The sequence below is a fragment of the Engraulis encrasicolus genome, chromosome 7 (assembly GCF_034702125.1).
Source record: "Engraulis encrasicolus isolate BLACKSEA-1 chromosome 7, IST_EnEncr_1.0, whole genome shotgun sequence".
NCBI lineage: Eukaryota > Metazoa > Chordata > Actinopteri > Clupeiformes > Engraulidae > Engraulis > Engraulis encrasicolus.
The window spans coordinates 46,755,301-46,780,307 of record NC_085863.1 but is presented as its reverse complement, the minus strand read 5'-3'; the positions used below and the strand labels follow the sequence as shown (position 1 = coordinate 46,780,307).

General features: G+C 41.7%; 1 protein-coding gene and 1 long non-coding RNA gene across 2 annotated transcripts in view; both read right to left on the bottom strand.

The window, feature by feature from the left end:
* Positions 1–25,007, bottom strand: part of pacs1a (phosphofurin acidic cluster sorting protein 1a) — a 43,470-nt gene extending 18,463 nt beyond the window's left edge. Inside the window, exons 1-9 of the mRNA XM_063203733.1 lie at positions 24,590–25,007; positions 6,582–6,669; positions 5,975–6,064; positions 5,328–5,453; positions 4,400–4,544; positions 3,885–3,967; positions 3,204–3,287; positions 1,247–1,303; positions 205–365 (exon numbers count right to left, since the gene is read on the bottom strand). Of these exons, the coding sequence (XP_063059803.1) occupies positions 205–365; positions 1,247–1,303; positions 3,204–3,287; positions 3,885–3,967; positions 4,400–4,544; positions 5,328–5,453; positions 5,975–6,064; positions 6,582–6,669; positions 24,590–24,747 (992 nt within the window). The 5' untranslated portion in view covers positions 24,748–25,007. The remainder of the gene's footprint in view (positions 1–204; positions 366–1,246; positions 1,304–3,203; positions 3,288–3,884; positions 3,968–4,399; positions 4,545–5,327; positions 5,454–5,974; positions 6,065–6,581; positions 6,670–24,589) is intronic.
* Positions 21,683–23,550, bottom strand: LOC134452248 (uncharacterized). The gene is made up of 3 exons (XR_010035411.1): positions 23,206–23,550; positions 22,588–22,797; positions 21,683–22,046 (listed from the first exon to the last, which is right to left on the bottom strand). It is a non-coding gene; the product is annotated as an uncharacterized LOC134452248 (long non-coding RNA).

The window sequence follows — 25,007 nt, the reverse complement described above, 5'->3', positions numbered from 1 at the left end:
GTGTGTGTGTGTGTGTGTGTGTGTGTGTGTGTGTGTGTGTGTGTGTGTGTGTGTGTGTGTGTGTGTGTGTGTGTGTGTGTGTGTGTGTGTGTGCGTGTGCGTGCGTGCGTGCGTTTTCACATCTGTGTGTCCACTTTAAGTGCATGCAGAGAAGATGGGCTTCAGAAGGCTTATACTGTATATGAATTATTTATTCCTCAAGACCTGAGTTTTGGCTTGGGCGTGCTGTGGATGCTGTCGGTGTCGTCCATCTCCGGGCCGCTGTCGCTGGGGTTGTACATCTCCAGGCTGTCGTACAGCTCGTCCAGGTCCTCCTCCACATCCTGGATCTGCTCCTGGGACACGTGGTCCAGGCCGAAGCCCACCTGACACACAGAACCAGAACAAATTAGACACACATAGTACACACACAGACATAGTACACACACATAGTACACACACATAGTACACACACATAGTACACACACATAGTACACACACATAGTACACACACATAGTACACACACATAGTACACACACACACACACACACACACGCGCGCGCGCACACACACACACACTTCATCATCAAGTCTCTGAGTGTATCGACCCATATCGAAACGTGCCTGCTGACATGGTGGTATACATAAATGGATGACTCTAAGCATCGAGAGCGCGCGGGGCGGTGCGTGGTGACTGGGGGGGAGGGGGTGTCTTCAACTTTCATGTCTCTTAGTGTACTACTGACATAACTCCATCACTTGCTCCTCTCAGTCACCAGCCAAATTAAATTTGTGTTTCATGATGTTCCCACAGGGGATGGGATTATTCATTACTGAAAAGACAGGGGGGCTTATCGGATTTGGGCACACTCGTGGACGCACGCACACACGCGCACACACACACACACATACACACAACCTCAAACTGTCCTCCCAACCTCTGGTGTGGCTGACGCTCTTGTAAAGGGCATCAAGACTGACTAATGTGCAGGTCACTGCATTTTTAAGGTTCGAAAGCATTCAGCAACAGACATCATCTTACTTGAAGAAGGCTTTCTGACAAATAAGATTATGTGAGAGTGAAAGAACAGGAGCAGACAGAGACACGAGTCACATCTCAACTCTGTTTCCCTGAGGCGTCATGTAGCCTACTCCTCTCTTTTCAGGGATACAGAGGATGACATCAAGAATATGCATGTCTCTTCTTTTCAAAGCTACATTCAGCAACAATGTGTAACAAAAAAAGGGAATTTGAAGGATATTTACCTCATCGAACACCTTGAACCTTTTCAACAGCGACACAAACTTCTGCTTGATGTTGGGCTGTTGAGACATAAAGAGACAATCAGTAACTAGACTAGGGCTGCATGATATCAGAAAAAAATTAGAATCTCGATAACAACATGAAATACCTCGATAATGATATTTAAACGATATTTAGAGTGTTTTTCTTGTCACTAATTTGTCGGTCTGTGTGGCTTCTCACGCATTTGTTGACATTCAGCTAGTGATTGGATGGCATGGCACAGACTTGCTATCGATAATTAAGTCATTTTCGCGAAACGCATATCGCTACTCTTGATATCGGGATTTCGACACATTTTCAATATATTGTGCAGCGCTAAGCTAGTCTGCATTTCCACAAAGAACATGCTATTAATGCTACTTGTGTTCAAATATGATGGACCACTCTCATTGCCATATACAAACAGATTGGGGAAGAAAAGAAAGTATTGTAGAAGAAAACAATTGGAGTTATGGAAAACGGGCAAAAATTGGGTGATTTTAAGTCAACACAAACAATATCTGAGCTGCTTGATGAAAAAACAAACGGGGGGAGCATGACACTCCCATGATGATGGTTATAAACCCTGACAGCTTGGTTCACTGAATGAACGTCACCAAGAAAACAACAATGTCTAGGGATTCAGTGTCAAGAGAGAGGGGGGTAGGGATGGATATCTCAACTAGCCTCCAGCGTATTCCTGTTATTGTGACCCGTCTGGTATGAAAACAGGGAAGAATGAATGAATGAATGTCTTCTTCTTCTTCTTCTCGATATGCATTCATGCGCAACTCGTTTGCTTACATCTTTTTGTCACAGGCTGGCCTTTTTTAGCGAATGGGGAAGCGGCGTGACTCTCTTATGTCCTCGTTTGAATGGAAAAAGCCTTCGGGTGGAAGTAAGCAGAGACCTACTTGTCTCAAATGCTGCCACTTATTTTCAGAACGACTAGACACTGGAAATGTCAGGGGAAGTGGTATTCTGCGAACCGCCAATGTAAAATAATACTAGTACTACTACTAATAATAATACGTTTTATTTAAAAAGCGCCTTTCAAAACACACAAGGACACTGTACAGAGACAAAATGCACTGCAAAAAAGGCAACGATAAACTGTGAATAAAGGAACAAGGCTCTTTTGCTGAGAAGTTACAGCAGAGGTGAAATGCTGTGTATCCCAGGAGCTGCATACAACTTAGAAATGGGAATCACGTATTGTAGCAGAATAACCAAGGCTCATCCATTGACCATGGCCTTTAGACATATCTCCCCTGAGTCGGATATACTACAGTATGCATTGTAATGAGGATATTGGGACTCAGCACCCATCCTTGCTGCACGCCTCACTGGGGAATAGATAGCAGTATCCTAACCAATTTGTAATGCCTATTAAAATCTGTATGTACAGTATATGTTTTTTTTGTTTTTTTTTCAAACGCATCCATTTGGGCCATTTGATTACATTTAGCTCCCTATAACGGATATTTTATTTAAATCTAGAGTTTTAAGTGTAGATTTCAAAAACGTACCTGTCACAATGTTGTTCTTTTTTTATCCACATGCCATGTTTATATGTAAATGGGTTTTAAAAAAATGTTGCATATGTGTAATCAAGGCCTAAATTGGATTGTATGCCATGGAATCTAACCATCTACTGAACATGATAAACAGACTGTTACTGCTGAACAGTTCTTTGAACAGTGTAACCCCCCGTACATTATACTGTAGTTAACATCCCCTAAAAAGATAACGATTTTGAATTGTGAATCTAATTTCCAAAGGTCCTTTACAAAAACTGTATAAGCTGTTTATTTTGGGCGGGTTTTGATTTCATATTTGAAACTGCACAACATGGCCTTTCCAATCATGGTGTGCGCGTGTCTTTCATGCCGGCTAATCGCTGCGGGAATCACTATTTGAAGTGTCTTGTGATCTTACGTTTGCTCGGGTGTTGGAGGCAGCCGTGCTGAGTTTGCGCCGTGGCTTTTTCTTCCGCACCTCGTCCTCATCATCATATGGATACTATGTAACATGGAGACAAGAAAGAAAAAAGAACACATCAAGTAGAAAACCCCTTTAAAACGGTTAACCACTCCAATCCAGCCCCCAGAGTGAGGTGAAAGCTCTTGAGCACTTTGAAGCCGGGGGCATGGATTAAACACTGACTCCATGTAGCCCTTTCATCTCCACAGGATATCCACCTCTTCATACTATGCCCTTTCATCTCTGTTAAGGTAAAGCCCATTGGCCAAACCTGAAGTGGAACCAGTGAACAACAGACGGTCACTTCAAAAACGTCTAGGTGCTAGACAAAGGTATAAGGTACAAAAGGCACAAGGAACAAAAAGGTACAAGGAATAAAACAAGAAGTCAGGAAACTAAAATCAGACACCAGGGTCCCTGCCATGGCCATCCGGTAGGCCACTCGCCTGCTATGCGGCTCACCCGGGTGTGTACCCAGGTTTGCCGACCCCTCCCCGACTCTCTCCCCATTCGCTTCCTGTCTACCTCTCATACTGTCCTGTCCATAATTAAGTCAAAAAAGACCACAAAAAAAATCTAAATCGGACACTAGGACTCCAGCCAAATTATTTTTAATGACATTTGGGGCCTGCGTACCTGGAGAGGGTCGTCGCTGCCTTCCTGTTCCGAAGAGTCGCTCTCCTCCTCTTCCTCAGAGTAATCGATGTCTGGGGAGCGGTCTGTTTGGAGTTAGGTCAGAGGCAGAGAGAGAGAGAGAGTAGGCGACGAGAGTTGCATTAGAATCAGAGGGGATTAAATGAGCTTATTCAATGGCGTAAGGGCACTCACTAATTAAATATGGACATCATGTACAGTACATTTATGTATTATATGGATATTTGAGGTTTGCATGAGAGACAACATGTGGTACTATTGTGCTTGCATAGTCCAATGAGATTGAGAAATTCTGTGCAAAATGTACTCAGGAAATAAATGATCCATCTTTGGATCTCTTACACAACATTTGAAATATGGAGCAATTCTAGATGCCCTCTAGGCAGACGTTCCAGTGGAGTCTGACACTATAAAGTGCTACTCTTGCTTTACATTCAATGCATGTACTGCTACTTGGCAGTCTGATTGAAAGTATCCTTGGCGCCAGGCTGGCTTACCTGAGAGCTTAGCCTTGGGACCCTCGTGGTCGATGGGCTGGCTGGCCAGAGAGTAGACCCGGATCTCGGCTACTGGCAGAGCAGTGTCCTTCACCGTGGTGTGAAGGCCTAACACCCTGGCCCCCTCCGATGGATGCTGCATCACCTGAAGACGCAGTAGGCAAGACACTGTAGGTCAGGGTTTCACAAAGGAAGTGAGGGTACTGAGGAGGAAGAGAGAAGGGTAACCGATACACACAGCAAACAGCTTACATGTGCAAAGTCGAAAGTTTTTCTTTTGTTTCAGACATGTACGGAAGTAACACCATTGAAACGCAATGCATTTATTAAGCTTACACGTGCAGTGTGTGACTCTACAAGATGGCTGTGTCAAGATTTCAAGGTCCAGAAGGAAGTGAAATTCTTTACTGAAATTGAAAACTTTTTTTTTCTGGTCATGGTTTGGTCGCCATGTTGAACACTATGCAAAAACTATTCCATGTGATTGTGCCTATTAGTCTGTTTGTGTAAGATTTAATGGTGCATTATTTATTCATGATGTGGTGCATTATTAATGTTCTTTGAATCTTGCTGGCGTAATGGATAATACATAATGGACACTGCAGCACAGCATTGTTTGTGTGTGGGGGTTTATAATGCGTTTGCCTAAATATAGTGAGGTTAAATTCTACTGGCAAGAAACTACCCACCTACCAATCTATATATTCACCTATCAATCTATCTATCTATCTATCTATCTATCTATCTATCTATCTATCTATCTATCTATCTATCTATCTATCTATCTATCTATCTATCTATCTATCTATCTATCTATCTATCTATCTATCTACCTACCTACCTATCTATCTATCTATCGTATTGTACATATCTATCTAACTATCTATCTATCTACTGTATTGTGCATATCTATCCATCTCCACATTACCTCAGCCATGTTGATGAGTCCGAGGGCGAGGGTCTTGTATCCGAGTATTGTGCGGTTCTTGTACCTCTTGCGGCGCTGCAGCATGATCTGCAGTCGGTTGGCATCCCTCTTCAGGAAGTGAGGGTACTGAGGAGGAAGAGAGAAGGGTAACCGATACATGCAGCAAACAGCTTACATGTGCAAGTCTAAAGTTTGTTTTTGTGTCAGATATGTAAAAGTGGAAAACAGAAATTTGACCATTGAAACATGTCAGGTAAAGGATAACACTTTTACATGTCCGAAACGAAAGAAAAACTTAAGACTGATTTAACAGTCAGACATAATGAACATAATACATCTATTAAGCTTATACCTGTATGTGCAGTATATGCCTCTGCAAGAGGGCTGTGTCAAGATTTCAAGGTCTCTATGGCCCGCAAGGAAGTGGAATTATTTACCAAGATCGAAACCAATTTTGTTCTTGTACCTTACAGTACTTGTCTTTAATAACTCACCAGCACAACTAATACGTGCAAGATATTGTAAGCAAATAGCACTTGATGTTCTTCAGACCCAAAACAAATACTTCTGCTATGCATAGATTAAATGCATTTAAATGTGTCCGTGTGGCATTGTCAATGCAAATATGTACGGATGGATACTGTTACCTGTAAGGAGAAAGTCAACTGAAGATCTGTTTCGGTCAGACCGGCTGAAGCCAGCAGGATTTCATTGGAGCGCAGAATTCGTTTTGAACCCTGCACACAGAGAAACAGGTCTGCTGATAAATATTAAGGTAATTGATGACGGCTTCATACCAAAATATACTACTACTACGTACTGACAGAAGTGATCACTGTCGTGTCATCTGTCTGGTTCCTCATATCATGCATGCACAGAAGTGTCAATCCAGGATGCAGAAAGCTTACAATTTTGGCCCAACCGGTCCTGCCGTGGCACCAGCTTCTGAGGTACTGGTCTGCTACGTGGCTGACCCGGGTTCGATTTCTGCCCAGGTCCTTTGCCAGCCCTTCCCCTTCTCTCTCTCCCAACTCACTTCCTGTCTGTCCTCCACTATCCTGTCTCGTAAAAGCTAATAAAGGCTTGAAAAGCCCCCAAAAAATACTTTAAAAAAATGGCCCAACCAGCTCTGAAACAGTTGATCATAATGAGTGCTCACAAAAAATGGGTCAGAAACTTTGAGTAGTCAGCTGACTCTGAACACAGTGTGACAGCTCTAAATGGAAAATTCTAATCAAACAATAAATACATCACCTGGAGTTTAACGGCGATGACGACTGAGGTGAGATCCCGATCCAGTTCTTTCAGCATCACCAGCTTCTTCAAGGTCAAAGTGAAGAGCCTGAGGATCACAGAGAACAACACGTCATATTATAGCAGAAACAAACAACATGTCATTGAGAAGGAAGACTACTCTGAAAATCCCATGTTACACACAGAGTAACTAAGAGAGGAAATGCATGGCTAATAACCTGCCAATTATGGTAAAGGTCCTCTTCAGCCCTGTTCATGAATGCTTTGGTCATGGTCTGTTTGTGAAACCATACACCTCAATGGTTAAAAATAAATTCGGGAGCTTAAATACGGAACAGAAATATGGAAATAATTCCATACCTCTGAAACAGTCATCGTTTCGAAGTTACCACGACAATCTGCTGAACCATCAAATGCAGCCTACTGCCCTACAACCAGAGATCATTTCTACAACTGACTCCACCACCACCATGCACCCTGCATGAGCTCTTTCAGGCCTGTTAATGGAATGAGATTTTCCCGTAGCTCATCTGGAAAAGCCTATTGAATATAGCCCCATCAATCAGCTGTCTGCCAGACGTAACTCAAGACAATGTCAGACAGTGCCCTGTTCAGTCTAGTGGTATAACAGGAAATGTCATCATGGAATCCAGGGACAACATGTGAGAAGGACATGAAGTTACACTTGCAGCCAATGGAATCTCATTATGGATAGAACACATAAATAAGGTGAACGGCATATAAATCTGTCACCACTTCTGGGTGGAAGGGCGTAGGTGCAGGACCTGGTGTGTCTTGGTCCTGGATCATGATTGTCATGGTATATATTGTCTGGCCGGATAGGCTGGATAGCTGGCCAATCACCATGATGAAACGTCTTGCTGGACAGAGGCCAAGTGTAATATATTTCAATAACAGGCAACAAGAAGGTAGACACCCAGATTGCTGAATTTAATCCTTTGTGTGTGTGTGTGTGTGTGTGTGTGTGTGTGTGTGTGTGTGTGTGTGTGTGTGTGTGTGTGTGTGTGTGTGTGTGTGTGTGTGTGTGTGTGTGTGTGTGTGTGTGTGTGTGTGTGTGTGTGTGTGTGTGTGCAGCCTACCAATAAGTGAAACCAACCCAACCCCAGTGAAAATGTTAGGAGTCTTTTCAGGATATGTACCTAGACGACATCGAGCACCATCTCTTCTTATTTCAGCTCGACCGATCCATAAATGTATTTTCCTTCTAATCAAATTTATTAGTCAATCTTCCAGAAAATCAGCTCAAGATTAAATCCTAAAGACATTCCGAGTGCATCTCGTTAGACGCGGCATTCTAAACCACCCTTCATTAATCCGGACCAAAACATTGCCTCATCTATGTCTCTATAAGCATAAATATAACTGAACATAAATAGCAGACACACTCATTAAAAATAATGATGTATTCAATGTGGTCGGGTAAATCCTATTATTCTGACTGCTAGTTTTAGGTATATTTTATTCAAATGGAGTTGCCAGCAGGGCCTCAGTACTATAGTATACTTCTACGACCACAAAACCAGAGGGGGCCAAATCACCACAGCTCATATTACAGGTGTGCTGGTTGCAAAATAGAGGAATTGTCTAAAATGTCAAAGGGGAAGCATTGTACAAGTTACACCTGACAGGTGATACACAGAAGACAGAATTGCCCAGAGCACCAGCACAGTGCTTCCCAACCTTTTTGTCTCACATACCCCCTCTACCTTGCCTGGATACCACCAGACCTAATCACAAGTGACTAGTGTCTTACAGATCGGAACGATTGTGTAAACCTTAAGGCAGTATGGGACTTCCCAGGCTACTCTCTACCCCTCTCTATATCACTTTCACTATCCCAATGTTTATGGGTGGTTGACGTTTAAGGGCGTAACGCAAAAAAAAAAAAAAAGTTTTTCAAATTCCTGAAAAAAATTATGGATAAAAATTGGAAAAAAATAGAAAAAAATAAAGCACTTAGTGGTCTGTGGAATTTCAACTTATTTTTGCCATTTTTGGGAAAATGTGTCCTGCATCAACACATAGCATAGGCATGTCACACCGCAGGAAAATGGAGTCACACCACAGGGAATTCAATGCATTATGGCCATTTTAATCCTTTTGTATACATGACTGACATCTGAGCTCATGCTAACTTGATAATGATATTGTGTTTAATCTTAATATGTGTTTTCATTAATACAAAAACTTTTTTCCCCTCCTATAAGAGCAGTCACACCACAGGACACCATAAAATGAACCTAAGCATTGCGTGACAGAAAGATTGCAATATGAAGACATATTAAGAGGTTAAGAGTCACCTTAAACTTCCACAGCACTCTCCAATAACTGAGGTACTGACTGGTTAGGAGCCAGTCTTTAAGACCCTTGTAGTTGGCCTTGCAGCTGCCCATTCACAAACATTGACATACATGTCACCCCACAGGACGCAATTTGTGTTACGAAATTGAACTTGTAGTTAATATTACTGTCTTGAGTTTTTTCCACATTCACATATCTTAATCTAAAGTTAAGATTTATGCAATCATGCCAAATGCTTCATACATTATTCAAAATGTTGTTGGTTAATTTATATATATTATATTATATAGTGTGTCATTAGTGTTACAGTCACACCGCAGGAAATTTGACATATAAACCTTTACATAAATCTTAACAAAAATGTTTCTTCTCATCTAAGACTAATATGAAACATAATGTACCACATTTTCTTTCATTGACATTTGTTTTTTAAAGGAAAATAACAGTTTTGTAGGTTTTTAACCAATGTTACGAAAAAACAAGGCGTCACGTCTCCCACCCTTATACTCCATAGATTTGTTATTATTCTTTTTTTTTCTGCACACCCCCTGCAGTGTGCTCGTGTACCCCTAGTGGTACGCCTACCCCTGGTTGGGAAACACTAGAAGACAGAGCTTTTTTCCACTGGAAGACATGTGTACACAGGTGTGGTTGAGGGATGATGTTTATGTGGATTTTCAAATTCAGCTTAATTACAATAGCCTATTTATCCAGCATCAATGCCGGTTTTCCCAAGCACAACCTCCCCAGGCTGTTGGCTAGAGTGGGCAAACGTTTGCACAGCAGTTAAAACAAACTGAAAATGTTTGTTCATGTTTGCATGGGTTAGCACATACTTCAGTGCTGCAACACGGGTGGCTCAGGACTGTTTTCAAAAGTGTCTCCCTGAGTCCTCCCTTGTTTAAGTAAAGAAAGACACAGATATAGATGCACCCATATGAAGACGATTCTCATTAGAAAACCAACCTAACCTTCAATTCTGTTTGTCACATGTTACTAACTAAGAACAACATTCACACTTATTATTTATGACAAATATCTCTGTGGTGTCCAATTGTGTAAACATCCACAAAAATAACTGAAGATGTGTGAATGAGGAAAATATAATATATTGATAACGATCTGTTAGTGGGTTTGTAAACAGAGTGTGAGGTGTGAGGTAAGAGAGTGTGAGCTACTCTTTCATGACAGGGTGAGAACGGGACCTTCCATACATTGTTGGTACCCTCTTTCAGGGTGAATGGGTCTTGAACAGGTGGTTCCCACAATAACCCTCAGGTATCCCTGTAATCTGAATATTGGGGTGCATTCCATTTCCTTACTCCCGTCCTCGACCTGTGCTCGTGGCCTCACACCTTGCTGATAGTTAACCATGCCTCCATTTAGAAAACTATAAAGTTTCCCCACCGTCAGCCTAGCCACAATAACCTTTAGGGGACTTTTGCCCATTCATCCTGATTGCAAATGAGAAAATGTCCTTTGAATTGCACTTTTGTGAGATATTGAATTAAACTTCTGTCGTCAATCACGAGGCCACAAGCACGAGAGAGGACGGGAGTTAGTATAATGGAAAGTACGTACCCACAGTGTGATATCCTGTAGTGAAATGACTAGTGTTACCATCTGCCCAGGTTTTACCTGATTGTTCCAGTTTTTAAAGGATTATCCCTGAGAAAAAAAAATCCCCTGGACTCTGCTGAACACGGTTGCTTACAAGCAAAATGGTTAATTGGATTCGAAATGTCCAGGCTTTTTGTCAGACAGAGGTGGTAACCCTAGAAACCACTACCCCCTCATGATGACTCATCTTCAACAACACCAGCAAGGGGATATTCCAAAATGGTGGTACAGTGACTCACCCAGGTATGTTAACTCAACAATCACGACGATCACAATACACTTATCAGGGCCTCAATCTCTGACCAAAACAATTCCATTAGGCCCTCATATCACAAAGTTTGCCTCTCACTGACTGGAAGTCACCATACAATGAGTAAAGCCGCTTAAAACAGATTTCTGGAATACCACACATGAACTCCTGTAGCTCTCCAGGGCTGCAAATGGGGGGAGTAAATAACCAGCGCTCTCCCCCATTCTCCTCATGACTGAGGTATCCTGAGCATGGTACCGTCCCGCCGCACTGCTCCCTTGGGGCACCATTGGGGGCTGCCCCCTTGCACGGGTGAGGCATAAAATGCAATTTTGTTGTGTGCAGTGTGCAGTGAACACTTGTGTGCTGTGGAGTGCTGTGTCACAATGACAATGGGAGTTGGAGTTTCCCAGGTGGGATTTCACGGCTTTCAAACATGCTCTATGTCCACATTCTCCTCCCCAATCAGAGCTTATGGAGACAACCAAGAGCCTCCATGATGTCATGGTTCTGGAGGGCATATTGTCTGACTGCATTCCTACATGAAGGAAACTATGTTTGTAGGCCAACTTGTTATTCACCACCACATGCTATCCGCTGTCCTACAAATTCAAAAGGCACTACGTGTTTTCCCACAACGGACTTGATAAGGACTGTAAACATATTGGAATAACCGCTCTTGTCATGTGACTCTAATGTAATCTCTCACAACTTCCCCATAATGCCATGTGGAAGCACCTCCACTTTAAGGCAACTTTAAAGGCGTCAGAGTTCACTCAGTTACTGCGTGCCCCCTCGCACCCCCTCGCACCCCCTCACGCACGCACGCACGCACGCACGCACGCGCACGCACACACGCACGCACGCACGCACGCACGCACGCGCACGCACACACGCACGCGCGCGCGCACGCACACACACGCACACACACACCAAATAAGTCATGACTATCAACAAATCAGTCATGAATCAGTCATTCCATTTTTTATGCTGTATATGGGTGGTTGACGTTTTAGGCCGTAACACACACACACACACAAAAAAAAGTTTTTCCAATTCCTGAAAAAAATGATGGAAAAAATTGGGAAAAAATAGAAAATAGAAACAAATAAAGCACTTAGTGGTCCGTGGAATTTCGCCTTATTTTTGCCATTTTTGGGAAAATGTGACCTGCATCAACACATTGCATAGGCATGTCACACCGCAGGAAAATGAAGTCACGTCACAGGAAATTCACTGCATTATGGCAATTTTAATCCTTTTGTATACATGACTGACATCTGAGCTCATGCTAACTTGATAATGATATTGTGTTAAATCTTAATATGTGTTTTCATTTATAAAAAAAACCCTTTTCAGGGGTGATAGTGAAAAAAATCCTGAGCCTGAACTTTTTTCCTGGTGGGGGAGGGGGGGCGGGGGGACGACGGGACATACTGCATATGAGACGTAATGTAGGCCTTATTATTATTCAAACACATTATTCAAACATTTAAGATAATGTTTTCATTTTTGCATTATTTCTATAATGTTATTCACGAAAACACAGATCATTTCCCTGTTGGTAGGCTACAGCACTTGGCTGAAAGAAACTGACCACCACGTTCAATTCTAGCTGTAAAAACGAATACCAACGTATGCAGTTAGAAATGCATTCTAGGCTTGTGATGTTGCACTAAAGTTATTGAGGTGGGTATTGAACCAATGCAACATTTCAACAGCAGAATGCATTTCTGAAAACATGGTGCATATTTTACCACATTGAATTAACTGAAAGCTACATATGTAGCAGCCATACCAAGACAGGTCAGTAGGAGGCAATACTACTCCAAAGTACAGTAACTACACTCTGTCCAAAATAGAGGAGGTGATTACCAATTAATTGAGCAATACTTTTAAATGACATGACATTTGCTGCAAGCTGATAAGTTTCATTTTCATTGGGACATTGCTCATATAATTTGTATAGGCTACTGGACATACGTTTAGATAGCCTACTCGTGGCCCCATGGTCTACCTATAACCACAGATTGTTTAAGGGCTGTGCTATAACCCCTGCCTTTCCGTTGTAGGGAAACGCCCTTTAATTACCGGTACATGACATTTAGGGCACAAGCGCATGATTGGCTACATGCAGGCCCACGTTCACATCGCATATTTCGACTCCACGGATGACAGAACCAGTGGTTATTACGGACAGGACAGTATATAGCCTGTGTGACTACTGCGCGACTTTCGCATTGGGTTGTAGTCAATTAAAATACATGAAAATCACTCGCGTGTACACACGCCCATTACAATGTACGAGTTGAAAAGATAACAGAAAGCAACAAAAACAAAGTCAGGACCGAATTAAACTACATGAAAATAGCACAGGGCGTGAAGATAAGATGAACATTCACTGCATGTCTAGGTGACACCGTGGTGGCCACATGAATGCAAGCCAAGTATTTGAAGTTCATGAGAGTCTGATATTGATAATTGCACCCTGCCCGAGAGTAGGGATTAAGTAGCCCAGAGCGTGCAGACAATACAACCTGTGCATCGTGCGTGGAATAAACTGGATTCGATTACGCAGAAGGGCTACGACAGGGAGCGCGCGAGAGAGAAAGGCTGTGTGAACCTGTGCGAGGCTGTTTGGGGGTTTTCACAGAGCGCGTTGGTTTAGTCAGCATAACTAATATAAACATCTCCCTGAAATCAGTTTGACACGTGGTTTGTCAGGAATGACGCAAAAACACCATCCCTCAATCAACAGTAGACCAAAATCCACGAACTCAGCTCACACTAGCCTACAAGGGGTGTAGGCTAACTAGGCTTGCCAAACATTAGCGATCCAAGCATTCCATTGTCATTTGGACATGTCGCAATGGTAGCCGCTATTCCAATGCAGACTACATTTACGCACTACACCTAGAAAAAAAGTATCATGACGGGCATAGCATAGCCTACCGTTTTGAGCATACAGACTTTTTTGAAAGAACGTCTATCTCCATCAAAGTTTGTCAACATTGCGCAGTCATTTAGCGCACATAAATGAGGAAAATAGACGAACCTATTTCAAAACATATACTCTCACTGAGCCCGTTTATGCGCATTCAATAAGCCGTTTATGGTCAGGAGTTTTTTGGAGTAACCTGCGCAAGGCAAAATCATTCGGGCCCAAGCCAACATGCCACAGTGGGCAAATTAATAACTAAAATGGCCTTACCTTCAAACGTTTTCTTGATCACAGAATTTCACTAGTATTCCACTGACATCCACACGGTTCAACACACCCATCACAACTAGCAAGCCATGTGGATTTGTGCTAACAATAGTTGCTAATTTTTATCGGAATCCAAATGGTCTAGACTTGGCCTATAGTACTTTCTTCCGTTTCTTCAGTATAACGAGATGCCATTTTTGGATTTGCCTCCGTCGACAGTAAAAATATGTGAGAAGGGTAACCAGTAGGGGCCTAGAACTCTCTTTACTGTGCATACTGACAGCCAATCTACTTCTCCTTTCACTAGAACTAGAAGACTGCCGCCAGTGCTGTGGTGAGTGACTCAAGAGCAAGACGTAACAAATTGATACATTTTTCAGTAAGATGTCGGGATGATACAATTATGGGCTGCTGCTCATTTGGGTTCCTTTCGCGTCTCTTACAACAGGCTGTTGCGCGCTCATTTATTTTCACCATACATTAATGAAGGCCTACGCGATAGTTTATTATTTTATTAATTTTGGGGAAATTATTATTATTTTTTTTTCTACAGCCACGCTACGCCGGATTTCCGGCGCGGCGCCGGACTGCTATCACCCCTGCGTTTTTCCTTCTATAAGAGCAGTCACACCACAGGACACCATAACATGAACCTAAGCATTGCGGGACAGAAACATTGCAATATGAAGACATGTTCAGAGGTTAATAGTCACCATAAACTTCCATAGCACTCTCCAATAACTGAGGTGCTGACTGGTTAGGAGCCAGTCTTTAAGACCCTTGTAGTTGGCCTTGCAGCTGCCCATTAACAAACATTGACATACATGTCACCCCACAGGATGCAATTTGCATTACGATATTGAACTTGTAGTTAATATTACTGTCTTGAGTTTTTTTCACATTCACATATCTTAATATAAAGTTAATATTTATGCAATCATGCCAAATGCTTCATACATTATTCAAAATGTTGTTGGGTAATTTATATATATATTATATTCCAGGTTTCATTAATGTTACAGTCACACAGCAGGATATTTGACATATAAACCTTTACATAAATCTTAAAATGTTTTTAAAGGAAAAATAACAGTTTTGTAGGTTTTTAACCAATGTTACGAAAAAACAAGACGTCACGTCTCCCACCCATATGTCAAGTTATTGGATCTCTTGAGCTTGTAATATAGTTTATACTTGTTTATACAGTGTAGGCTATACACTAAACTACATTTTAACGCAGGACTGGTTCGCTTGCCACCTGTGGAGCACAGCACAGGGTTCCCTTGGCTACGCAGCTATTTCCCATCTTGAATGTCAGAGTCGACTGAGATCGTAGGGTTTTTTTTTTATCAGACTCTTGACAAGCTCAGGCCAAATTCAGTTAGATGTCCATTCGTCCCAATTACACGGTAACACTAGGAGGACAGGAGCCTGAGGGAAAGGAGAGGAGAAGGGAGGAGAGGAGAGAGGAGGTCCACAGACCAGATGGTAATGACATTTGGTATGGCCAATTCTGCCCAAAGCGTTTTTCCAAAAAGAATAGAAGCAATGTTCTCAGTTACACACATGGCTCTCAATTCAATTCACAGAATCATATATAAAACAGTCAAGCACCTGGTAATGTATCGTAGGAGAGTTACCTTCAGCATTTTACAGTTAAGGTGGCCACCTTCACAACAGACACCTACCAATTTGACAAGGTCTCCGGAAAAGATAAAGATTTTAGATAAAGTGATTTCCGAGGTTGCTTAACAAAAACAAATGTGTAAGCAATTTATCTTTTGAGGTCATCACATACTACCTAACAGGAAACTACAAAATGTAGGCCTATTCTTCAAATGATAATAATCACATCTTACATTCTAATCATAATAGTCCCATTTCTCTGATGCCTGCTAACCCTCCACTACCTGTCAGTGAATACAGCTGTAGGTTACCTTATTTAAAGTACGAGATATCTAGTTCTATTATTTCATTCTGTAACTCTTAAACTGCTTCTTTTTCATCCTGTGACATTTGTCTTTACTTGTGGTACTTGACCTTTCATATGTTATCTCTGGCAGGCCCTTATTTTCCAGACCCCTGGCCATGTTCTGTCTCCTTCCTAACCCATTTGTGATCCCATTTGTGTCCTTTTCCATTCCTTCCATGCAAGATACAGGTGTCAGATAAGGACCAGCCTGCACTCCCCAAGGGGCAAAGTCGTAAAGGACTGTTTACCTTCTGCAGTGCTCATGTTAAAATCTCTGCAACCCATTTTAAGACAAAACAACCCATAAACCATTTGTACAGTCCATTACTGAAATCCAATTCACTTGCGGTGTGTACATTTACAAGTTCTCAACGGTTTAAAGCCAGCATTTACAGATCATTTCATCAGCTTTTATGACTTCAGAGTTCATTACCAGATAAGTGAAAGTCACCGACAACTGAATTTGAAACTACAAATGAAACCCGTGGTCTCATAGGCCTATACTGAAGTCAAATATGTATGCGGTGAATAACAACAGGCTACCCATGACTCGTGTCTTTTCAGCCATTGATGTGCGCAGCTATTCTGGACTTTACGGTCCCATTCACTTCAATTCATTTTTTTGGCGTTTTACATATTTCGGACCGTGCGGACGCCGCTGTACTCGTGCGAGGAAAACAACAATTGTCTCGGGTGCTAAACATGGTCATGGAACGGCTTCCTTAACCAGAATGGTGTGTGTTGTGTTATTTCGAAGATAATTAAAGAAAATCTTATTACAATGGGATTTCTCATAGGCATGGTTTTGCATGTCTCTTATCTCTTTTCATGTTGACTGAGCGATCACCGTTACAAGTTTACAAGGTGCCCAGCGCACATATGTATGCATACAAAAAGGAAGAATACATTTCACAGTGTAATTCTGCAAATAATTCACTTCAAAGTTAAGTGTTATTACATAGGCACCATGGTCATCAATATGTGTGTAAGAACAAGTGAAAAAACAAATCGGTCAGTTTGTCAAAGAGGAGACGGTAGATATGCACCATAATACACAGTATTCATCGAAATATGCTCATAGATTGTATGCTGAAGAAATACTGTACGCACAAATATCTATTTACTGAATTAGACTAATCATGGCCCTATCAGAAGTGAGGTAACATACACGAGTGTAAAAATTGTCCTTTGATGGGCCTTGAACCCACAACCTGTGGAATGGTAGGCATGACTCCATCCACTAAGCTACCACAGTTTCAGTAGAATTTGTTTGACCAGAAAACTTCTTGTTGTGCACATTATCACAGCACTAAAAAATCATATAGGCCTACAATCATTTCTTCATCATACTTCAGACAATGAGGTAATGGTGCAGGGAAAATATATTTTATATGATTTATTGTGTTAAAATGCACAACGACGATATATCTTTCTGGTCTTAACATTTCTTATGAAACTGTGGTAGCTTAGTGGATGAAGTCATGCTGTCCATACCATAAGTTGTGGGTTCAAGGCCACTCAGCATTCAACTTTTACTCACGTGTATGTAACTTCACTCCTGATATAGGCCTACATTATAAGGCTTATTGGGAAAAAAAATATTTGTGCCTTCAGTATGTCTTCAGCATATCTTTCAGGAGCACATAGCGACACATACTGTGTATTATGCTACATATCATCCACAGTGTCTGCTTTGAGAAATGAATCATTCTCAATTTGCACTACTTATTACATATGTGGTATGATCTGTTAACTTCAGAGTTACTTATTTTCAGAATTACAGAAAGTTCTGATCATTCTGCACATTGTAAGATGAAATGGTGATGACGCAGTGAACATGCTAAGAGATATGAAACCTGTCNTATCATGCAAATTACATCCCACTATAATAAGATTTTATTCAATTTTCTTCAAACAACAACACAACACATTGCAGAAATTCTTGTAGCCATCATATGGTAGCCTATAGGATGTAAGGGAAGCATTTACACATTGTCAGCAGCGCAAGCACCCTTTTCTCACAGACCCTTGATGTGCCCTACAGACAGACTTGAAGTACTTTGTACATGGGCCCATCTAAAACATGCAGTACAATGTTAAAGGGACAGTTTGGTCAATTTCAACATGCAGTTGTAATGCTCACACTACCCTGGACTTGTCAGTGCCTGAGATTTTTTTTTCTTTCTTCAGCCGATCCTGGTCATTGTAATGGGGGCAGCTCTTTGTTTACATTTCAAAAAAACATTTATTCCCAAAAACATTTATTCCCAAAAACATCCAAAAGGTTATAAAACATCAGCAGACAACTAGCAAGCAGCAGTACCTTTTGGGAAAATATTTGGAGTTGGCCTATGTTTTATTTTTTTAAAATGTAAACAAACGCTGCCCCCATTAGAATTGCTCATATCTCGGAAAGGGCTGAGCCGAAAAATGTGGCATCACCAGGTACTGACAAGTCAAGGGTAGCGTGAGCAATACAACTGCATGTTGAAATTGACCAAACTGTCCCTTTAAGATTTTGTTTGTTAATTCTTAACCTACAAACATGGAAAAGACAGAGGAGATGAAAGACATTGGAAACTTCTTGAATGTAGCAATCCCATTACAATAGAAACAACATGAATTGTTTGCCAATTAAATGACTATATGTAGTAGCCTAGCCCAGTGGTTCCCAACCTTTTTCTTCAGGGACCCATGTTTTTACTATTGTAAGGTTTGGTGACCCAGCGCCCGCATGAGAGGAAGTCACTCGATACGCTCTGTCCTCCTACGAAAAACTCATTTTAGTCATCATTTTATTCCTCAATTCGTCTTTGTTCAAAAACAGAATAAATGTTTAATGTAGCACTTAAATTTTGTTGCTTCATCCAATTTGTCATTCATTCAACATGGGCTACATATGGTATTAAAATGAAACCCCTTAAAAGTCAAGAGGGCTTCGCGACCCCCCGTGGATCTTTGGCGACCCATAGGTTGGGAATCACTGGCCTAGCCTATAATGCAACCTTTGTTATATAGCCTAATAGTGAGTTAAATTGAATCCGAATGTCTCAGCGTGCCCTACAATATCGCCCCCCTGTGGCCACATTAGCTAATGAAGATAATGTTGCTTGAGTGATATGTGGCATGTGCATTATTGAGGAAAGAGACGTAGGCTATGTGCCGTCAGTATTTTTCCTTCATATCATTCAGAAGCATGGTGTGATGCATACTTTGTACTATGTTGCGCATATCTACCATCTCCTCTTTGACAAACTGACCGATTTGTTTTTTCACTTGTTCTTACACACATATTGATGACCATGGTGCCTATGTAATAACACTTAAAGGGATAGGTCGGTATTTTGCATTTGGGACCTTAATTATGGTGTATCATACACTGAGCTACCCACCTGTGTCACTTTTGTTTGATTTGAAGCCTTCCGTGAGATTTTGGGTTTGGCCGATATCCACAAACCACCATACAACGGGAGTCAGCGGGGCACAGACTTAAAATCCGTCGTACACGCATACACAGTATTTTCTTATTTTGCTTAGGGTCATACAATTACGTTTCCGCCTCATTTCAATATTTAAATCTCCCGGGTTCAGTGAACGAATTAAAAATCTGTATTGACTGAGGTGTGCCACGTCATCTTTCTGCGACGCTCATTCTGACAGCCAGCCAGCTACGGCAGTCGGGCCGGCAACATGATACTGTAACAAGAAGCAAACGTTGAAGCTCTCGGTTTTTAACAGTTCTTCGGCTAGAACTTTGCTATGGGTTGAATGTGCGCATATACTGGATGCTGAAACTAAACGACAAGCTTTATGAAACCGTGGCATTTTGCGTTGAGATGGAAAAGGAATGCGCCACACTCTCCTGGATACGAGGCTACGTGTGTGCGGCTTTTGCGCCAAAGGTCTTTCTAAACAAAATAGCAGGACAGAAGTGACAGCGTCAGAAAGAAAACAATGATGTTCCGATTGCTGATGGAGACAACAGAGGTAAGGACATATTATGTATCTAGAGTTTTTGAATGGCTAATCTTGGTGTCGCCTCAAACTAGCTCTCTTCTCGGTGCCTTCGTATGGCTGTTCATGCTACCAGCTACAGATAGTCAAATGAATCAAAGCTACGTTTGGTCTCAAACAAAATTGTACACGGAAAATACGAATAGTATTCCTTCAGTAGGCAAGACAATCACAATCATATGATAACCCCTGCACCAAATCATGGGGTATACTAATAAGTACAGTTGACTTTTACTACTAGTAAAAACATTCAGCTGTCTAGCCTACTGCAGACATAGTAGGCTACATTGATTCTCATGTCATGTCACTTGGAGGTTTTACAGTGTGATACTGATCTGATGTAGTGACACACTTCTTTATTTATTTAGGAAGGTGCCAAGTAACTCTGGAGGATATTCTCGCCATGACGAATCGAGCTGGTATCAACATTCTTCGAAGTTGAATCGGAGATTATAGCCAAAACTCGCAGGAACACACAGCTTTCAATTGAGTAAGTCGCCGAGGAATTTGTGAATTCTGTTTGATTTACTATGCCCAGACAGCTTTTGTCGATATTGGGGTCAGTCAGTGACGTTAGTAGTAACTTCACAGCTAGTATCACGATTGTATAGATTATTATTTGTTCTGTTGTGTTTCATCTCAGTGGATTATCCAAGAAGCATTTTCATTGCAGTATACTAATCAATTATTTATGAACATAAGCTGTGGTTGTACCCCCCCCCCCCCCCCCCCCCCCCAAAAAAAAAACCCGTCATTGACTGAAGTGTCCCTACCTCTTACTTGCTGTATTGTGATCATCTGTCTTGTAGGAAATGCTGTACACAACGCCCAGCGCCCTGGGAGCTGAACGTCTGCGGCCAGGTTACAGTACAGAAGGGTCATCCAAGGTGCATCATGACCCTCATCCATCTCCCACCATACCATATGCTGGATGGAGTCAGAGTCTCTACATTGACTTATCATCTTGTGTTATATTGAGTAATTACAATGAAGTTATAAATCTAGTTGGTAATACTACACATAATTTGACATTACACATCTTAGGTGCATTGTGGGGACCCCTTATTGGACCAAATGTAGCTGGTTCGAATCCCTCCTGACCTCTCCCTACATCTCCATCCATGGCTGAAGTGCCCTTGAGCAAGGCACCTAACCCCACATTGCTCCAGGGACTGTAACCAATACCACTTTTGGTAAATGAAAGCATCAGCTAAGTGCAATGCATTTTTTTAAAAAAATGCAATGAAATGAAAATGTAATATTCCATGTCTTTTGATAACATTTGTACATTAATTTCATGCATCATTCCATTGTAACAATCATAGGGACTCTTTCTCAACTTCCACCTGCACAATATCTTGGACTCACAGGAAGAGATTACCTACATAATTCAAAAGACACCGCACACTGCTTACCATTCTTTTTCTTACTTTATTTTGACACACAGGGCAAAATGCGTTGTTAGCTCAGAAAAATTAAGGAAGAAAAAGAACAATAAGCAGTGTGAAATGTCTTTTGAATTTTGTTCATTGTTCACCTTCTCCTGCCTCACATCAGCACCTGCATTGCTGAGGGCTTGTGCACAAGGACTCTCTTGAACTTAGGTCATCAATATAATGTGATGGCCATTGAAAATAAATTTTACACATTTATCCATTTGTCATTACTGCCTCAAGAGTCATTACTTTACCTTCTTTACATAAAGGAAAAGAGAGAAGATTTTACTGGGACTTTAATGTCAGCAGGTGTGACCAATAACAATGTGTACATCATACTTGTAATCATTCAGTCATTAACAATGTAGGAAGAAGTGAAGAATCTTGTAATAATGTAAGAAATGTCTTATTGGGTAACCAAGATGTCACTATGAAACATCAGAAAGTATTTTAGATAAATAGGGTTTAGGACCTTCCGAAATGATTGCTCCGTCATGACACTAAAACATACATGTCTGTTCTTGGGACTGGAGTGGAGAGTTTTCGTGGTGGAGTGTTTGTTACACTCAGTTTATTCTATAGAGGGGTTGTCTCCTTTCCAGCACTCAGTCCATTAGGTCCTTTCAGAAGGTCTGGCGTCTATCTGGAAAATAGAAATGACAATTGTAATGTATTGTGTACTGTATGGCCATTGAACAGGAATGGTAAAGGCCAATCACATGAGTGCACAGTAGGTGATGGCAGTAATGTAACAGAATGTGAAACTCATAAAGAAGATTGTCTGCTCTCCAGATACACCGTGATAAGTCAAAAGGTGTTAGTTGAAGGCCACTGGACTTTTTTTTATAATATTGGACAGGAAAGCAATGGGCATTTTGCCACAGTAATACTGGATGGAAAAACCCTTTGAAAAATATTGACACGAAAGTAATTATAATTAATATTATATTAGTATTAGTAACTAATATTATAATTAGTATGAATGGTGTACTGTATGGGAAATACTACAAACGTGGCTCATAACTGTTTTTTCCCCTGAGCCACACATAGCCCATGTGTTGCAACAACATTTCAGTTTTTACACATAAAATGTGTTCGTGATAACTCGCCTATGGAATACACCCTGGTGTGTTGTTTAGACTTCTAAAACAAATGCAGTGGAGTGGTAGGCCTGATGTGTTTACCTTTGTGGTAGACCATGCCGGTGCCAAACCGAAGTATTATCCAGACGACCGTCTTCAGGTGGTAGTGTTCGTCTGCGAAGGGCTAGTGAGAAACCGGGTCAGGAAATGACTGCACAGTAGATACTGATGGCTGGTCAACGGTGGGCTGCTATTCACAGGGGTCGATTGATGGAAAGTCCAGCTCTTGAGTCTTGACCTTCTCCTGTCTTTCTAAATAATAAATAAAGAAGCGTGTAAATACACCAATATCACTGTAAAACCTACAACTAGTATGACCCGAAGATCAAGCAATGTAGGCCTACCAGTTATTGGCTAGACAGTCGAATTACGTGCCGTCAGTTTTACTAGCAGTAAAAGTGAAAACCACAGTCGACCTACTCCATGATTTGGTGCAGGGCTTTGACAGGCTTATCATCATGTGATTGTCATTGTCTTGCCTACTGAAGGACTACTATTTTCCGTGTACAATTTTGTTTGAGACCAAACGTAGTTTTGATTCATTTGACTATCTGTAGCTGGTAGCATGAACAGCCATACGAAGGCACCGAGAAGATAGCTAGTTTGAGGCGACATCAAAGTTAGCCATTCAAAAACTCTAGATAAATAATATGTCCTTACCTCTGTTGTCTCCATCAGCAATCGGAACAGCATTGTTTTCTTTCTGACGCTGTCACTTCTGTCCTGCTATTTTGTTTTGCTGGTAGAAAGACCTTTGGCGCAAAAGCCGCACACACGTAGCCTCGTATCCAGGAGAGTGTGGCGCGTTCCTTTTCCATCTCAATGCAAAATGCCACGGTTTCATAAAGCTTGTCGTTTAGTTTCAGCATCCAGTATATGCGCACATTCAACCCATAGCAAAGTTCTAGCCGAAGAACTGTTAAAAACCGAGAGCTTCAACGTTTGCTTCTTGTTACAGTATCATGTTGCCGGCCCGACTGCCGTAGCTGGCTGGCTGTCAGAATGAGCGTCGCAGAAAGATGACGTGGCACACCTCAGTCAATACAGATTTTTAATTCGTTCACTGAACCCGGGAGATTTAAATATTGAAATGAGGCGGAAACGTAATTGTATCATCCCAATGACCCTAAACAAAATAAGAAAATACTGTTTATGCGTGTACGACGGATTTTAAGTCTGTGCCCCGCTGACTCCCGTTGTATGGTGGTTTGTGGATATCGGCCAAACCCAAAATCTCACGGAAGGCTTCAAATCAAACAAAAGTGACACAGGTGGGTAGCTCAGTGTATGATACACCATAATTAAGGTCCCAAATGCAAAATACCGACCTATCCCTTTAACTTTGAAGTGAATTATTTGCAGAATTACACTGTGAAATGTATTCTTCCTTTTTGTATGCATACATATGTGCGCTGTGCACCTTGTAAACTTGTAACGGTGATAGCTCAGTCAACATGAAAAGAGATAAGAGACATGCAAAACCATGCCTATGAGAAATCCCATTGTAATAAGATTTTCTTTAATTATCTTCGAAATGATACAACACACACCATTCTGGTTAAGCAAGCCGTTCCATGACCATGTTTAGCACCCGAGACAATTGTTGTTTTCCTCGCACGAGTACAGCGGCGTCCGCACGGTCCGAAATATGTAAAACGCCAAAAAAATGAATTGAAGTGAATGGGACCGTAAAGTCCAGAATAGCTGCGCACATCAATGGCTGAAAAGACACGAGTCTACCCATGACGCACCTTGACAAAATGTCACACCAGCAGGTAACTACTGGACATATACTGAGGAACCAGCTCTCTTTCACTGTTGTGTCTCAGGAGGTTAGCTTCAACATACAACCATTCAACATAAAGTGTATCGCTCAAGCGAACCATGCCAATGCATATGCATCAAAAGAAACACTGAATCGCAGCTCCCAGCGTGATATGGATTAGATTCCAAGCTGTTGCAGTGTAACATTGCTGGCATACCGCAAGCAACGTATACAGCCTAGGCTTTCGCACACCTCCCCGCGCTTGTTTGATGGAATTACCTGGGTACACAGTTGGGGATTGACCGATCAACTTCCCAGGTGGCAAAAAGGTTCATATGCACCGGGCGAGTAGAAGACATCGCGACTGTCTTTAGCGGTTGCAGGTGCGGAGCCGGAGTCATCCCGCCGCTCCGCTGAAGTGCTCCTTTCTCCGTCATGATCAGGCTCTTTCCGTGGATACGAGGTGACTGTTTAGATACTCCCTCATTCAGCCAGCCTTGGGGAGCGTAGGCAGCAAACAGCACCACGTCTCATGGGCTACACGATCGATTCAGCATTTCTCTACCACTGCCCAGCAGCCAGTAGTGATCGTCCTTACTCCCATCGCAGTCAAAAAGCGCGCACGTCTTCTGATACACCTGCCGTTTTTTTTGTTTTGCTTTCACCCAACAACATCCATTCGGCTTCTCACCGGCTA